Source organism: Tetrao urogallus (genome assembly GCF_951394365.1).
Source record: "Tetrao urogallus genome assembly, chromosome: 4".
NCBI lineage: Eukaryota > Metazoa > Chordata > Aves > Galliformes > Phasianidae > Tetrao > Tetrao urogallus.
In genome coordinates this window covers 38811566-38830436 of record NC_136817.1, presented here as the reverse complement: position 1 = coordinate 38830436, position 18871 = coordinate 38811566, and the positions used below count along the sequence as shown (strand labels likewise).

The window sequence follows — 18871 nt, the reverse complement described above, 5'->3', positions numbered from 1 at the left end:
TTCTGCTTGGGTTCTTTCTGTGAGTAATTATGGGCTCATGAGAAGAGTGATTACAAATTTTCTGTGGGTTTGCCATGTGTCTTTGTGCAAATCATTCCACTTTTCTGTTATTTACCTCTGCTGAGTTCTCTGGGACAAAAAGATAAAAAGGTATTTGTGCTTTATAAGGCCAATGAGTTTTGGCTTTGTTTGGCATGGGAAGTGAGTTTCAATTGCTTTCTGGATACAGGGATGGAGGAGAAAGAAGAGCAGAGCCTAGACCTTGTGTGCTGCCCAACAGAAGGGCTGCAGCCAGCAGCAACCTGAGAAGGGATGCTTGCATCCTATACATGTAGGTTTCTTAATTAATAAAATAATGACTCAGTCTGAAGTCTCTTCATTAAAATCCCTGAAAGTATTCAGGGAAATAGAAGGTTCAAAATATATCTTACCTTTTCTTTGCTGAGAACAAGTGATAGCCCTGTTTTCACTAAGCAGACAGGCCTTCAAATCATTGCTCAGGGGGCAAGGCAGAGTAGCAGATGTCACACACTGCTCTGCTCCATGCAGGACCTAATTCTGCGCTGCCTGTATGGGTTCACAGCTTGTACTTGTTGTCTTTCCCATGCATTCCTTCTTCGTACTTACTGAACAACATGATGTGATGGGTACCATCACAGCTGCCATTCGCTGCTCTTTCTCATCATGTTTTAATGGGGTGCCTTTCATAACTCATAACTTCTCATCCTTCCTCATATTTTGATTGTGAGAGCAGAAAAGATGTCTTTCATCAGTCTCTTCTGCATCTCTTCATCCCTCTGAACACTGATCTTTGGGCCCTCATGGCTTCTTCCATTATTTAGTCCTAGCTTTTGATTTTAGAGAGGATTGCAGTTGTCTGATTGCTGCTTTGGGCTTCCCAGTGGCTTGTGTAACAATACCTCTGCAATGAGTGGGATGTGGGAGCAGGCAGACCTTCAGGTTTACCTGATGAAAGTCACTTCACTTAGTGCACTGGGCCTCTCTGAAAGCAGCTGCTTAACTTATTTTTGATACAATAGTCAGCATACCCCTAAGTCAGCCATGAAAAAAACACAGAACAACAGTGACAGAAAACGGTGTGGCTGTGACACATCTCCCCCAGCCTTCTGTTCCCATGTAAGTAGGCTAAAAAAGGGAAAAAACATTTTGAGAAGGCTCCCAGGTGACCCTTTGTGTCATGTCGTGTTTGTCCTTGGTTCCACAATATCTGCACCAGCCACTGAACCATCTCACTGCATCAAGCACACAGAAATGGGGCAGCCTCACTTCATCTTTACTTCTCAAATCCGTTCAGAATAGATGTGGTACATGGATGCATACATGCATGTATGTGCTTTTTTGTATAAATATGTCAGTAAGTCATTAACAAAACAACTTGATGTACATTTTTACCTTAAAATGTTACAAATATATTTATTTAAAGATATACACACAAGCCCATTTATTGTTTCTTTCCTTTCCCAGCTCTTCCACTATGCAAAGAGAATGTAAACACGCTGTTCAAAATTCAGATGCTCTCTGATGGCTTCCCAGATGTTTGAAGTTCAATAGAATTTTTTTACCCCCTAATTTCCTCACTTCTTCTAGTGAAGTGCTAAACAACCATTATTCTTTTTTTTTGCCTGCACATTGAGATTCATCTGTAGGCTCCAAACTGCCTCAAAAGTGCTTCAATTTTGCATGAGCACTAAGCTGGGGACTGGGAAGCATTACCCACTGCTGAAGGCCCAGATCATTAGACAGAGCATGTAAATCCTCTGAACCAGAAATAAAAAGTGCGCAGATTTTCTTTGTGAAGTATCAACTGCAGCTTTATGTAAAACATGAACCTCTGGCAGGATTTTTTTCCTGGCCTTTGGAAAAAAAAAAAAAATAGCAAAAACAAACAAACAAACAAACAAAAAAACCCAAAAAGCAACAGTATCTTTTCTCAGGCACATGTGCCTCAACCCAAAGCAGGGAAAATTGGGCTTGGACTCAAAAGCTGCTAAAAGCTCATCCTCTAGCTTCCCTGCATGGGTTCCCCTCTACCTTCTGCTTCTTCCTTTCTGGGCTGCTGTGCAGTGGGAAGGTTTGGGTGGGAGCTTCCTTGTGCATTTCTTTCTACTCCACCTCAGGGATCTAAAATGGCGATGGCTGTGGTAGAAAACAGACTTATGCTTGCAGCAGTTTTTCTGCAGAGTCCTGCTATACCAAAGCACGATTATTTCTTTTATACTAGGAAGAAGAAAAAAGAAAAAGGGGGGGAGGGGGGGGAAATAGCAACAATAAGCACACATTGTTACTTGTGGAAGAGAACAGCACATTTTGGAGCAATTTGCACATATTAACACAAAAATACCATGAAACAAAAAATAGCTTCCATTTTTTAAATAGTGAGGGGAGGTTGTTATTGTCTCTGAGATGTTTATAGGTGAAAAAGAGCAATTCAAAGTAATTTTAAAGTATTGAACATATAGAGAGCACCAAGGTGTCTAGATAATCATGGAATTGTTTGAGTTGGAAGGGACACTTAGAGGTCATCTAGTCCCACTCCCTGCAATTAACAGGGACACCTATAGCTAGATCAGATTGCTTAGAGCCCCATCCAGCCTGACCTTGTAGATCTCCAGGGGTGGGGCATCTACCTCTCTGGGCAATCTGTGCCAGTTCTTCCCTACCCTTCTCATAAAAAACATTCTCATTCTATCCAGCTTAAATGTTCTTTCCTTTAGTTTAATTTCTCCTTGTCCTGTCACCACAGACCTGGTAAAGAGTCTGTCCCCTTCTTTCTTATACTACTGTTTAGATACTGAAAGGCTGCTATCGGGTCTTCCTGGAGACTTCTCTTCTCCAGGCTGAACAGCCCCAGCTCTCTCATCCTGCCCTCTTAGGGGATAGGAGAGGGATATCACACCTGCCCTATGAGGATGAGCCCACACAGCCATTGCCTGCAGCCCGCCTACTCCACCCCAGCAGGGGCCAGGGCTTGCATTTGTTTTCCACCCGTATCCAAGAATGCAATTTTGAAATCTTTCTTGCATCTTACAACACTCGATCCTTCAGATGTTAATGGGAAAAGAACAAAAACAGCTTGTTTTTACTAAAAGAAAATAAAACCCAAACAGGATGCGCATTCTTTAATTCCAGTTCAAAGTAAAATCTCTCTGAAGACAGCCCTTTGTAATTTCTGTGGAAGTGAGTAAGTCAGTTAAAAAACAGCACAGGAATGAGGATTTTAGCTCAACCTACTGCTGTTAATTGGTAATTAGATACCCTAGCTAATGTGCAGGCTAGTGCAAACCTGATATAGGTTTTAATGCAGAATTTTCATTAGGCTGTTCATCTGTACTAATTTGAGTCAAAGATGTATTTCTTTCCTAGGGAGAAAGTTATGAAGAGACCACAAATAGCTGGAAGCCTTTAATTTAAATATTTGAGCTAATATTTGTGGAAAATTGTTTGTAATCTGCCTTCAGTTGCTTTCTACCATCAGCCAGCCACAAGTTGGGGAAAAGCAGCATCAAAGCAAAAACAGGTGTATGCAGTCACAAAGGAGAAGGATTGCTGAGTATTAAAGCTGTTTGCTTTTTTAAAATATCTCTAGATATCTATGTGCCTATTTATCTTTTGTTGAGATTGCCACTGCTTTATGTAGAAAATAAGATATAGGCAAAGTGTGCCGTTATGCAATCATCTCTGTCCCATTAGGATGCACAGAGTACATTTTTCTCAGCAAGAACTTTAATATTTGAAGCTGTTCTTCTTGTACATAGCCTATTTATTCATTTTAAAAACACCACATTCTACAGCATAAGTACTGTGATGTTTTGGAGCAGAATTACTCTGTGACTGCGAGAGATCCATCTCTGCAAGGGAGTAAATAAATTCCATCCTGTGCTGATTTTATGGTTACCTTTGCAAAAAGGTTATTTCACAAAGGTAAGTGATCAGCCTTCTACTGCAGAGGCAGGTTTCTGATAGCACCGGTGATAAGCAATTACATAAATCAGACGGATTGTTCCGGACTATCACTAACTACAAAGATCATCACTCTTGGCTTTGGTCATGTGATTTGTACCATCAGAGAACAATATAATGACAAAGGACTGTGTAATGAGAAACAAATCTGTTAACTTCCATTAAGTCTGTTTATGGTCATACCACTTTGGTGTATGGGCTTGGCCACTTTGACAAAGTCAAAAATATGAGACTGTTTTAAGAAATTTTGGATGAAATTTTTTGCATGAAATGTAAGACAGATGGGGCCTATGAGAACTAAAAATGCTTTCATCCGTTTTTGCCAAATTCTGCAGAGATGATTCAGCCTCTTCTGAAATAATAGCAAAACTCCCATTTTGATTTTTGGTATCGGGATTCTCCTTCCACCTTTGTCTTGCTTTAAAGGGCACATACAAGTGTGTTGTTAAAATACAAGGGCTGCTCTGGAAGTAAGAAAGTAAGGCTTCCTATTTTATTATATTAACCCACATTGTCAGATGTGGATGTTCTTTGTATGGCAGTAGAGGTTGAACCTTCTCACCGATAGTCCATGACGTTTTGTTGCCATGTGGCTTATAGCAGCAGAGGATTAGTCTGACAAAATAATGTCTGACACAGGAGTGCATATGAAGCAAAGGTGTGGCACTGAACTTCTCCATGTGGAAAAAAAATGACATTCATTGATGCTTGATGAACATTTATGGGGACTAAATAGTGGATGTGAGCACAGTGATGGATGTTGCATTTTAGCAGTGGTGACAGTGACAGTGGCTCTCCTCTGATGGTGCAGATTTTTAGGTGTGGCATGCAGGCTCTTGTTCATCACTGGTGGAAATGCAGAGCTAATGCTGGTGGCTGTGTTGAAAAAGAGTGTTTTGTAGCTGAGAATTTTCTCTATCAACTAGAGTTATTGTGCTCTTTGTATCTATTATAGTTTCCATAGAAATAAATAGGAGGCATTACTTTCAGGGTGACCTATGTACTGCCTGTAAGATGTGACTGTAGCAGCATAGCTGTTTTGCTGCTGACTCCCCAAAACCTCATCTCTATCCTCAAGAAATATGGTCCCTGACCTCTATTTCCCCCCCTGTATTTCCCTCCCTCCTCCCTTCCCTAACACAAAAGGAAATTTTGTGGAATTTAGGGGAACCTGTGACTGTCTAAGGAAAGAGAGCCAACAGTACCAGCAGCCAGTTTTGGCAGACTGCTCTTAGTACTGACTTCAAAACATTAAACTTGTCAAGGGTTGCAAGTTGCTTGCATGCAAATTAGATATATTTCCACACTTGCAGTGGCTGTGAGACACCTGCAATCTATATGCATGTATCACAACAGTGTCTTTCTCCAGATCAGCAGCTCATAAAGTTCAGTCTCCTCAAGAAATGAGTTCTATGGCATATGTGATTGCTAATTAATGAAATACCTTTCAGGCAAATGAAAGCACAAAAAGCACAAAAATTATCTGAATTTCCACTTATAGAGAAAATAAATTATGCATCCTATTTCTTGGAGCTCGGAAGCACGGTTTAGTGTTGAAACTAAATAGCTTCTGGTTAGTACTGTGCCAGAGGGTCAAACACATGCCAGTATAATGCTTCCACAAAAATTGCTCTGTCGAAGTCCTGAGGAATAGTTTCACACACACAGGGTATTAATATCAAATGCCTAACATTTACAGAGGCCAAAATACATTGAAATAATTTATTGGAAGAGCCATGCCCAGTAAGGTGTGGATACTGACTTTGAAGCCTCAACTGACTCCGAACTGGAAAATTGCATTTGATTAATTGCTAATATTCTGATATTTTCAGATGTTTACAGTGATCATTTTTCACCATAAGCAGTCACATACAGGTGCAGAACCTTATATTTTCGTTTCTCTCTGGAAAGAAATGGCTCTGACTGGCATATTTGCTCCAATTAAAATCATTGGGAAATTTGCCAACTACTTGAGTAGGTGCAAGATAGAACCCATGAGTTATTATTGCAGTTACTAATAATGTACCATAATATCATACAATTACATTACATTTGCATACATTTAAAATGATAACATTTTTGCCTCTGAAGACCAGATTATGTACCTCACAGTTTGCAGAGCCAGCTAATAACTTAAGCACTTGGGGACTGTGTGAATGGAGTGCGTCTGTGTTTGATTGTGTTTCTAGGATACAGCTTATAATAAGATAGCATGTATATAAACCACAATCTCCTCCCCACTTTTTCTTTTCCTCCAAGAGGGGTAGTAATTTTATTCTGATGGGTACTCTTAGCCTGTGCCTCTCCCCCACTTTCATGCAGCTGTGCTCCCTAGCAGCAGGCACGCTGAGCACAGCTCCCATTGCTCTCTGCCTTGCTCTACCCATTCATCTCCCGTTAACATGCAAATACAAAAATATACAAACTTCTGGTTTCCTGCTGCTCCATTTCAGAGCCCAACTTGTGTCAGTCTCAAAAATACATTTAATTTATTGACATTAATAATTGTGTAAATTGTGCTCCTAAATATGCAGAACTTTTCATTCTTGGAGAACCCATTTAATTTGCAAAATGTCATCACAAACTGATTATTATGAGGCTCTGAGCCTTCTTATAAGCCAGCCTCTGTCCTAACTAAATAATTAGTCTCCTAAAGGGCTTTGGACTTCTTTTTATGGAAAGCGTAACAATGTAACATCTTTATCTGATGTCATATTTAAGTACTTAAAGGTCTAATCAGTGTGTTTAAGTAGCCTGGCCTTGAGCAGGCTCTCTGACATTTTTGTAGCCCAACTGATCCAGAACCATATACTCAGGACTGGGAGAAGACAACAGACTTTTCCAGTTTTGTTGTGTTGCTGTTTGTCTGTTTGTTTTTTTCCCAAAAGATTTTCATTCTTCCTTGCATTCAAGTTCTAAAACTTCTTACATCGCTACTCTCTTGGGAACTCTGCTGAACCTTTTCTCATTCACACAGATCAGAAGACAAACACTTATGCAGAAAGAACCCAGCAACCCAAGAATGTGCTTTTAAGGAATTGTATTTTTTCAGTGTGCACTCACCATTTATTTTGGAGAATTGCTTTAAATTACATTGATTCTCTGTATTTTTGTTTTAAAGCTTCTTTCTTCACAATCTTCTTGTTACCAGAAATAAGGTGGTCATAATTAGACCCAATATCTTCACTTACCTGTGATAGACACCCAAGATTCAAGTGGGCTGCAAGTGGATACGGAAACAGTTCTCAGTTTGCTGAATGCAAATCAAGCTTGAATAGAGCAAGCAAATACCTTTCTCTTTCCCGTTGGAGCTAATTGTCACAAGTAGAGTAAGAGATAGAAGTCCTATGTTGATGCTCTTTGTAGATTTGCGCATAATGTTATGAGGGACCTATCAAGCTCTTTAGTTGCCTACATTCCTGTTGTTTCCCTTCAGTTGTGTTTATTATTGCATTGCTTTAAAATAGGAAAATCATAACTTCTTTCAGATTGTGGCTCAATCTAAGGAACTGTTTTAATTTTGGATTTTTGCATCCTGCTCAGGTGTTGTAAGAAAGTAGGGTAAAAGTATGCTGCATAACTTCACTTGCTGTATAGTTAGCTGTGTGAAGAACTAGACTGAGAATATCAATGTATTTCTAGTAAAGAAAGTAAAATAGAAGAGATATTGTATGAGAGAGGGTGACATTTTGCTACTTATCACTATAGCAAAGTAGATTGAAAGGAATAAAATGAAGATGACTGTTTGAAGTCATCATCCTAAAGCTGTCTTGTGCTACCTCTACATGTGAAGTGTAAAGCGATATACTGCTGAATGAAAGCAGACATACTGAACCACCTTCTCTATGAAATCTGATGTACAGCAATCTGTCAGGTGGTAACGAGGCTGTTGCTATCTGAAGTACCTTTGTAAATTCCTTCTTTGTAACCTAGCCTCAAAAGGCATTTCCTATTCAGGTTATGGTGAGGTGTGTTAGCAGAAGGAATAAGATTGTGTTTTGATGCAGCAAGAGAAGGATATCCCTCTGTGCCTAACCCAGAGTCTGAAGCTGGTGAGATGTTCCTCCTAAATCATTGTGGCTCTTTGTGCAAAGTGCAAAGATGCCCATGAGCAGTACTGGGAAAGAGTGATTGCATCAGCCTTCCTGTGTGCCAAGGCAGAGGGAAAAGCATCACAGAGTCAACAGAGTCAACCCTTATATATGCCTCAGATGCTTGCTCTGCAGCACAGGGAACAAATCACTATAGTGGAGATATCACTGTGGTGAATTTCTGCATTTTTGTCACCCTAAGATCTGGTCATTGATCCTTATATCCCAGGTGATAACAAAAAGTCACTATCTGCTTTGATAGATTCTGAATTTATAAAAAACAATTCACCTTAGAGAAAAAGACACATATTTTTTTGCTTGTAAGCAGAAGGAGGTAGCAGCTGAAAGTATGCTACTGTTTGGCCATGATGTAACTCTTTGTATTATTTGATGTCCAAAGGCCAAATCAATTTGAATAACCTGATACCTATCAGTACTTTATGGCTCTCCCAAATGATAGTAAGTGGAATAGTTTATAATTCTGAATTTGAATTAGAAAACATCTTGGAAATTCAGAGAAAAACATTCTGTTGGTATTGTTCAATGGGAGCTGTTTTTGTGTGGCTTTGTATCTTCAACTGGCTATCAGAGAAATGTGTTTGTGTCACAGATGTTAAAAATATTTCATAATCACTATTATCCAAAACTCGTTACGAGCCTGCTTGCCTCAGCCTCCGGGTAACATAGTCCACTGTTCCATCAAATCCTGCCATAATCAGCCATATTACAAAAACATAATATTGTAACCTTCTAAAGCTCCCTGAGCTAGTGTTATAAAAACTGGGAATGAACTGAAGTAATCTTTAGGCAAACTGCAGTCGCACAGGGAAAATATAACGATTTTATGCATGTAATGTATATGTTCCCTCCTTCCTCTCTTCATGCTCTTCTCAACAGGACAAAAGCTACCCCTCAGCCCCCTTCTACAGTCAAATTAGCTCATCAAAGCAGGACAAGTTTATAATACAGTGTTTGCTGCATATCAGGTGTCCACACACCACTTTGATTTTCGTTCTTTGAGCTCAGTTGCTATGTATTTCATTTCAAGAGGGAAAGCTATTAAGTGTTTTCCCCAAAGTATCTGATTATTCAATGGCTGAAGATGTCAAGGATAATGAAATAAAAAAAGTGCAAGGCTGTGACGGTCTCTAGCAGGAAAATGCATCTCATTAGAAGGCATTCCCAGCAGAGAGGCCTGTGATATTACACGCATGAATTCCTTTCTGCTGGTGTTAGCTGAGTTTTGGAAGCAAACAGCATGGAGCCCCAGTGACAGTGCATGGGTGTGTACAAACAGTAATTAATCCTTAGCTCCCTGAATGGAGCCTCTATGAGGCTGGAGGCAAAATCAAAGGGCTCGCTTGAAGAACATGCAAGCCGTCCAGGCAGGAGCATTCTCAGCATGAATATCACCTTGTACTCTGTGTGGGGACTTCAAGGGCTCAAGACTGTGCTCAGCAGAAGGGCTCATAGCCCAGCCTTTGGTGTATGGTGATGGGAGATCACTGAGCAGGCTGTGAGCCAAGGACCTTGCCATTCAGTTTCCTGGCAGTTTTAGAAAGAAAATCAGTCCTGCTACACAAAATATTTGCCTGTGGAAATTTTGTATTCAAGGCTGTTTGCGAGAGCACAGTTCTGAAAAGGTGATGGTGTTTTGTGCAGGCAAACACATGTTAATGGTTTGTTGGTACTTTGGCATTGACAACAAAGATCAAATACATTGACAAGGAGTGCATGCACCTCCTTTCTATCCTTTCTCCTGATATCTTGTTAGGAATAAATAGTATTTTGGAAAGCTATGCCTTTTTATATGGAGAAAGAGGATGTGTTGGTATGAAATTCAGTGGTGGCTGTTAGATGATTACCATTACCAACAATTCCTGCAGTGGTATCTGAGACACCACAACACTTCCTTGCACTTAGAAGTAAAAGAGCTTCCAACAGAGAGTACTCTGTGGTAAATGTGGCCAAATCTGGCGGTCTGCTGGTAAGGGCAGATGTGTTTAGGGACTGCATTGAGATGAACTGTGGCCAGGGAGGCTGTCAGACACTGAAGAATATTGTAAATGTCTTACAAAATCATCTAAAAAATCCTGCAGTATTTCCAGAATATGTGGCAGAAACAGCTCCCAAACTGACATCTTGCTATAACTGTGCCGCAACATTTGTGCCCATCATTACAGAGCACCAGGACATTTTCTAAAATAGCAAAATCTATTTTCCTGTGCAGTTCAGTGTCAGAGTGAGCAGGACATTCTCCCCATGGTTTATCTGTCTAGCCAAAGAAGGTAAAATGCAAGAGGGCTAAGGGAGTTATATAAGCTGAATGATTCTATAATTTTCTGATATTTGTATGAAAATAAAACCAGGTTGGATCATCATTTGATGTAAATCATCCTGTGGACATGATACAATTTATGTCAGCTGAGGTGCTTATCCTTTTCTTTGTCAAACAGACACACGATATGTATAAAATCATGATCAGAGTGATTTATTTTTCAGTAATCATTTCTTCTATTTTGCAAACAAATTGTTGCTTTTCTTCTTTCATATCCTTATTGCTGCAAGATGGGCAGAGCATCAGAAGGTCTCAGCCTTGCAAGCAGACTTCTGGCCTTTCCTTTCTTCCTTCCTGTATACATAATTCTGACCAGTGCTCCTTGTACCCTCCCAGGTCTGATTGTCCGTGAGGTGAGCATCGAGATTTCCCGTCAGCAGGTGGAGGAGCTCTTTGGGCCCGAGGACTACTGGTGCCAGTGCGTCGCCTGGAGCTCAGCTGGCACCACCAAGAGCCGCAAGGCCTATGTCCGCATTGCATGTGAGTGCTGTGCCGGTGTGGGAGGAGCGAGGGAAAGAGGAGTCTGCCATTTGGGAGAGAGATTTTGTGTCCCACATGCTGGACTTTGTGTTTTCTAGTGTAATGGATGTGTACTAAAGTTCAGTCCTTCAGAGGCATAAAAAAATTTCTGTTTATTTTGTTCTTAAGAGCAAGGAGATGTTCAAGGTTAGGTTGGGTGGAGCTTTAGGCATCATGATGTAGTTGGAAGCATCCCTGCCCATGGTGTTGGAGAGGGTTGGATCATGTGATTTCTCATGATCTTTTCCACTCCAAACATTTTCATGGTTCTGTGATTCTGAGGTCTCATTCTTCTCCCTTGTGTGGGAGGAAAGCAGCAAAAGCAATATTTCCTGTGTACAACAATTACATGTCTCAAGTGTCTGAAGCTAATGAGTAGCAACATTGTCAAAGCAAGCTCTGGAACAAGGTGACAAGCATTCTTTTATATCTCTGCAATCACATGATAAAGCTACTTTTGCTACACAAAGGAAAAAAAGCATGTGTTTAGTATATCATGTAACGAGATTGGTAATATGAGACTGCAAGTGGTTGTCTCAGCCCTAGTACTTCATCACTGTTATTCACGGTTACTAACCTCCATGTTTATTATGGACAACTCACAATTTAGTCCCCAGGAACTCAGACTAGGCAGCTCCCTGAAAACAGATCTTCACTTGACTGTACAAATATTTAATGTTCATTAATTTTCAAAGAGGTGCTTTTCTTTGTAATAGTGTAGCCACACTTGGGACTCCTGTTTTATACAATCAAATCCTGTTTTATATAATGGGAACAAAATATTTCACCCAGAATTGTATCTCTTCCACAGTTTTCATCTTAACAAAAACACGTTTTGTGAGAAAAGGTCATTAAGAGCTGAGTTTCCAGCATACTTATATTTCCTGCACCAACCTTAACAATTTATAATGAACAAAAGAGAAATCTTCCAGCCAAATAAAGCTTTTCACAGACACATTAGAGGAAGGACTGATAGGATGACTCTTCTGATTTAAGTTCTTCATCTAGAGTTTTATTCTTGTTTTGTTCTTGTGAAAGTTCTCAAATACACATTTTTAAATGCTTTTACTCCAAGTAACTTACTGGAAATAGAGGACTTCCACCTTTGAGCACAAGACTAGCCTCAGAGAAGAATTTCTCCAGAGTTAAGGTAATTAAAAATATTGCACATGGTCATCTTAAAAGATGTACACTGTATTAATGCACTTAGAAAGTTTGAATACATATCACTTCATGGTTAAAGAACTTTCGTGCATTGTCACATCTATGCACTAAATGTTTATATATAACATAATCTTTGTACTCATACACAAGCTTATTTTGATTTTTTATATCAGTTGACATTTCTTCCCAGATGTCCAAATTTCTATTGAAAACATTTGTAATGCAGATTTTGCTTCTTTTTCTTACTATATTGTGGAGAGAGAAGAGCAGTTTAGTGATTTTTGTAGTGTCTTGGGGTTTCTTTTAGAACAGTCTAATTAAAGAAATTCCAGGGAGTATTACACGCTTGTCACTCAAACATGGCTTTGGTATTTTAGTGTAGATTTTATCATTTGTTTCTGAGCTTGGGATTCTTCAACAGTTTTGACTTAGCCAAAGTCAAAACCTTCACTCCTTGGAACTAGGAGTTGAACTGTTAGGCTGTCAGACTGCAGGCTTTCAAACAACTGTAGAGACACCTCTGCAGAATTGTCTGTTTCCAACTTCACAGATTTCTATATATTTCTCAGTGAACTCAGGACCACTCTTTTAGGAACTCAAACTTCTGATGAAGGCTATATGCCTCCCTCTGTGATGTGATTTTGTTTGCAAGATTACTATTTTAAACAGTGAACTATGCTGTATCTTTGTTTATCAATACTCACAGTATTTATTTCAGAGGATCAAATCTGTACTATCGGTATAATGGTTGTGTCCTACCTAAACTTTAAATACGTCTGAAAAGTCTTCTGATGTCTACACAATATGCCATGAGACTGGGATATAAGGGAGGGTCTGTGCAGTATTTATGAATCTGGAAACCAAGGATGTCTAAGATTTAGGATAGGCAAAAGTGTCCAGTTCAGTCTCCATTTGTAGTTGCATGCTTATGACACCAATGCAGTTTTCATTTTTAATTCATACAAAAGGGAGCGCTGATACCTCTATGTATCACTGAAGTGAATGGAGCATTCAAAGTGTTCTGCTTACATTAAATTATGGCATATTTTAATACCCAAACCTAGTGGTGTCATCTCAACAGCTGCAACTGTAGCATAACTTGCCATTCCAATCACATTAAGAGAAAAAATATTCTGCTGTTCTCCCTCTCTTCCTTCTCTTTCTCTTTCTCTTTCTCTTTCTCTTTCTCTTTCTCTTTCTCTTTCTCTTTCTCTTTCTCTTTCTCTTTCTCTTTCTCTTTCTCTTTCTCTTTCTCTTTCTCTTTCTCTTTCTCTTTCTCTTTCTCTTTCTCTTTCTCTTTCTCTTTCTCTTTCTCTTTCTCTTTCTCTTTCTCTTTCTCTTTCTCTCTTTTCTCCCTTATGATCACTGGTCTTATTCTGGAATTACAGTGTCATCTCAAGGACTGGAGCCACACTCTGTTAAAACAAACAAACAAAAAAATAGCATTCAACATCTCTGTTCACTGAGCGTGTAATGGAATTAACTGAAAAGTAATTTGAAAGTGTGAAAAATGTGCATCCTGGAAAAGTGGCTTGTATTTGTTTAATGCAGGGTCAGGCATGAATCAGAAAGTATATAAAAACCCAGTGAATGAAAGTTCTCTATGAAAATCAATTGCAACATTGCCCTGGCCAAGTAAGAGCTCCTGTTATTCAGGAGGGGAGTAATCTATAAATATGGAGGGAAGATGCTGCTACATTTTAAAGGCTGCACATGCTAGCAATATAAACAGGAAGAGTCTCAGTCTAAAGCCAACATCCTGGCTCCTCTAAGTGTTCGTGTAGGGTAGGAAGCCACTCCCTTTTGGGCTGTCTTTTTCTGAAAATGAGGAGAAACAGTAGGTGATAGAAACATCATTATTTTCAGCTTCTTTCGTATACCATGGAATTGATCTTCCTGAGGCATTAGACTTCCCATGAGAGCAGAGCTGAGCCTTTTGTCGTCTTGAACCAGCAGATATGCTGGGATTCATTTTCACTCTCTCATTCTTGATAGCACAGTAAACTGCAGAGTGGGGTTTCTCAATGTACATCTTTGTGGAACTGGAAAAATATAATATCGTTGTCTGGGTTAGCGGTCTGTGAAAGTGCTAAAATGCATTTCTTACTTGTTCACACATTTCTTATTTACTTCAGGCACATCCTGCCAGGTGTGCTGTAGTTGCTAATAGGTTTTGATACAGTTTTTCTGGTCATGGTGGTTTGTTGTTTTTTGTTTGTTTGTTTGTTTGTTTAAGTTACTTCCATGGACAGAGGGAGGATTTGAGGTGCCTTTTTCTTTGGCTGAAAAACATGAAGCTCAGTATAGTTTTAATGTGAATTTTATGTAACAAGGCAGATGTCACTGAACAGTTGAGACCTAACAGAGACAATTCCTATTAAAAGGATGAATGAGGCCTGAATGAGCAAGACTAGAATTAAACCCACCAGGAAATGCATCTGATAAAGACTAAACAATAGCCACAGGATTTGACCTAATTTTTAGATCAGATAATAATGGGCTGGATAAGACAAATTGCTTTGAGCCCATGTGCAGAAAGCAGCCTCACTTTTCATTTCCTCCAGTTCTGTGGTGTAGCCTCACTGACTTCGTGATGTTAACCCAGCCTGTCCTTGAGAAAATATGAGAATGTGAGCTGTGTGAGCTGCTGTCAAGTTTTCAGTTTGTTGAGATTCAGAAAATATCAGCTTTCATTGTAATCTCAGTTGAATAATCTTTTTTAGTCTAATGAAACTGATTAGTCTCTCCTTTTTTGTTACTTTTTACCTTAAATTGGAAAGGAAGAGAAAGGAAAGAAAGAGATGAAAGAAAGAGTCATTTTTCATTTTAAAAAGCCCTGACGTAGTAAGGAACTGCACTTGTTAATCTTTTGTATAATTTCATATTCATTTCCTATGTGCTAATCTAAAAGCCTTTTTCTCCCCAGACATTTTTTCAAGGGAATGTAACTAATAGATGCATGTCAGATGCTGTATACTGATAAGATAAATGCAGTATCAAAAAATAGACTGGTTTACCTGACGGTTTATCTCCACTTACAAGGGTATGCAGTCATAAAAGTAACAGATATGAAAGAAATCACGGATTCATTACTGACACTCTGTTATCTCATCTCTTAGTATTGGGGCTGCAGTGCCTTTCTTCTTCCTGCCTTCACACACGTAATCCAGGCAGTGCTGTGAGGACACATGCCTATAGCCACCAAAGCATTTGTGCCACCAAAGCACCTTGCAGTGGGTATAAAGTGTGGTGGAGAAAGAGGTGAGAAGGATAACACTTGGCAGTTTTAACAGGAAGGCATGTCCAGGATGTATGCTACTAAAAGCAAGAAAAAAGAACATTTTTTGCACGTTGATAAGTGTATATAAGAGTTAACAGAGATAGGACCTTAATTTCTTCCTTGTGCACCATTTCAGTTGCTCCTAATCAATATCTGCTGCTTACAGTTAATAAGGGGATTACTGCATGGCATGATGTGGAGCTGACATTGCTGAAGAGACACAGCAGATCACAGGAAGGGCAGCATGGAGTTAACCCAGCATTTAACACACTTGATACTCGTCTTTCTCTCTTCATAGGCATGTTTGTGTGCTGCTTCCCAGATTAATAGGCACAACCAGCTCTCAAACTTCAGCATGCAATTGCAGCAGTAATAAATACACATAAATAAGCAGTACAAAATGCAATAAATACAAATCCCATTGTTTTATAGTAAGGACTTACAGCTTTATAAATTAATATGGACATTCACTTCACTGTTAACATTGCTTTAAATGAAAAAGAAATACCTTTAATGAATCTATATGGATTTAATCCCCTGGTAGGAACCTTGAGAATATCCTGCCTATGTTGACATGCTCAAGAAATAATCATCTTTCAGTGGAATCTGTTTAGTGCCTGATGGTGAGACAGAGATGCAATTGGAAGTTAACAAAATTTTGTGTATGTTTTGGTAGTGAGAAGATAGCTCTGTGAGTCAGAGTAGCGCATCAGAAGGGCAACAACAAAAAAAAGTCATGTTTATATAAATTGTTTGCTGTTTTACTGTTTCAGTGTGCTATAAATTCAATTCTACATATAAATTGCAATGTGCACCTGGCGTTTCTAATGCCTATCTTCAATGCATTTAGTTAATCTGCCATCTAGAGCCTGTTGATGCTAAGTCATTTCAATTTTACATTTAGATTTATTTGAAAAATGATATTTAGATCCCATCCTTAATCAACAAATGAAATAATGAAAAGAATGAAAAGTGTGTAAGTTAGTTTGCAGGTTAAGCTTACAAAGAAAAACAAGAAATATCTAGCTATCAAGTAAACATATGAGAGGAGGGGAATGGTGTGATCAATGCATGCTGGAAACCCATCTGCTCAGTGAATTCTTTATGAAGTGGGCTTGCTTGTATTTTTTACAGTTGTACCAATACCAAATGTCTTGTATGGGCCTTTTACTACCAACTTAGCCCACATGAAAGCTGTTGTTGCAAAAGAGAGCTCTATCCCACCAGCACCTGGCTAAGCTAGCTTAGAGTTGAAGATGGTTCTTTGGAGCCATGCAGAGGGCAAGCGAGTCTCCAAGGAATTGCCAAGGGTAAGCTTTATCCTCATCTGTCTCAAAATGTTATCAGCAGAATGAGGGTAGGACAAATGTACACGTTTCATTTGCTCAGGCTGTAAAGACACAATAAATAGATGAAAAGCATAGGCCCTGGGCTCAAGCAAAGCATCTTCCAGGTGGTAGACCAGAGGCAAGGGGTGCTCATCGCTTTGTTCAGTATCTCAAGTCAGGCTGCACCCTGTGTCTTTAAGGTCTACCAAGGGCAGAAATCCATCTTTCCCTGACAGTAATGCTGCATTGTTCAGTTCATTTGTGGCTTACATCTAATTCCTGGCTGACAAGTGTCCGTTTTTCGTTCTCATTCATTAGTTACCCTTACATTAGCACCGCCTTTAAGGCATCTGGTCTGCCTCTTCTCACGTTTCTCAGAAATGATAAAAGATACCTTTAAAGTATTACCCACCCACCTGTCACAGCAAAAAACAGAGCAACAGTAAGGATATAAAATAGATTTGATTAAAAAGAAGACTAGGGCCATTCTTTGCTCTTTCTTAGAAGATGACAGCTACTAAAGGAAGTGAGGAAATACTGTGAGTTTATATAGAAACTGTTACCTTTAGTCAGTGAAAATGCAACCTTTGAGTGTTCTCTAAACTAAAAATGCATTGAAGTTAAAGCGAATTTAACAGTGCATAAAAATTAAGCTCTAATGCTCACCTCCCCAAAAAGCATAGAAATTCAGGAATAAAGCTAACAATATGGTGTACACTGAGTTTTGATTTCCCATTACACTATTTCAGTTTTATGCTTGTGGAAATTCTCTCATTTCAATGCAGTTCTGAATGCAGCCATCTGTCCTTAACAGATAGGCTTGTGCAGAAGTATTTCAGGAGTCTTGGAGGAAAGTCTCATCTTAACTATGCTGTAAATGTGCTGCAATATATGCCACAGGAGCCCCCTCTGAATTTACTAAGACTCTATATTAGTAAAGAAAGTAGCTTGGCTCAAGGTGGTGGGCCAGAATTTTAATTCTCCTCCCTGGTTTCTTTTTATGAAGACATCCTTGAAGGGGTGTGAAAGGCAGGAGAAATGCCTGCAGGTGTTGTGTTGACCCCTAAGCCTGGTGGCAGTGTGACACACGTGAAGAAGCCACCGGCAGAATGAGAGGGACCTCTCAGCATCACTTCCCAGCAAAGCTTGATCTGCTCTGAAGAGATGAGCTGTGGCAGCAGTACTACCTGTATAATGGAGAGAGTATTGCTAACTCAGTCAGGGATTATTCAGCATTACTAAAATAATAATGGAGAGAAAGTGCAGCTGCCTTCCTTGTGTGTCTCTCCATATTGAGAGTGAGGGTAGAGAAGGCTCTCTCAACATCACATTTACAGGGCTGCTGCCAACCAAAAGCTTTAATAATTCACACTGTCTCTCACAAAGAGGTCCAGACTTAGAATAGGTCAAGTGTTTTATTGTTTTGTTTTTTTTTTCAGGCATATTTTCTGAAGATTTTGAAAACTTGTTTTAAAAAATTGGATGTATTTATTTGTCTTTTTCCATTCTATGAGAAAATGTATTCCTTCTGCTTGCAAGCAGTTGTAACATACATGACACTTCAGAAAAACAACAAATGTCTTTGGGAAAGCTTTGTTTGGAAATGATCCAAAGTCCCTTAGTACATGAGCACACTCACCCACTCCTGGTCGGCGGTGTGAAGTTGTCATGAGGACTGTAAACATTAGATAGAAAAGGAAGCTGCAGATTGAAGAATTAGAAGGAAATCTTTGTTATCTGCAAAAAAAGTCATTCTGCAAGAGCCATGAAAAATAGGAGTCAGAGAAAAATGCAGTGATAATCCAATAGAGAGTTTCACAGCAGGTGAGGAAATTGTTCTCTTAAACCTTCCGCTTCTTCGTAATTTAGAGCTCACCTTATTACCATGATTGTCTTTTGCAATCAGTGAACCATATGCCTGGTGAGGTAGACGCTGCCCTGCACAATTGCTGCCTGTAGCTGTTTGTAGGTGGCACAGCTGCAGCAAGAGTTGGTAGGTAGTTCTGCATGGGTTAAGCTGTAAACACGTGGGAGGGAGCCAAAAGAATAGAGTATAAAAGCTTCCAGTCATGTAAATACACAAATATGTACTTTTTCTTATTTATTTATTTATTTATTTTCAAATGAGTATCATTTACTTAATAGTATCTAATGGCTCCTTAGAGAACAT

The 18871-nt window shown here is 39.3% G+C and overlaps 1 protein-coding gene across 2 annotated transcripts in view; it reads left to right on the top strand.

Annotated features, from left to right (window-relative positions):
* Positions 1–18871, top strand: part of UNC5C (unc-5 netrin receptor C) — a gene marked incomplete at both ends in the record, with an annotated part of 232011 nt that overhangs the window by 161140 nt on the left and 52000 nt on the right. For both annotated transcript variants that reach the window (XM_079534620.1, XM_079534619.1), the window contains one exon: positions 10747–10890. In XM_079534620.1, the coding sequence (XP_079390746.1) occupies positions 10747–10890 (144 nt within the window). The remainder of the gene's footprint in view (positions 1–10746; positions 10891–18871) is intronic.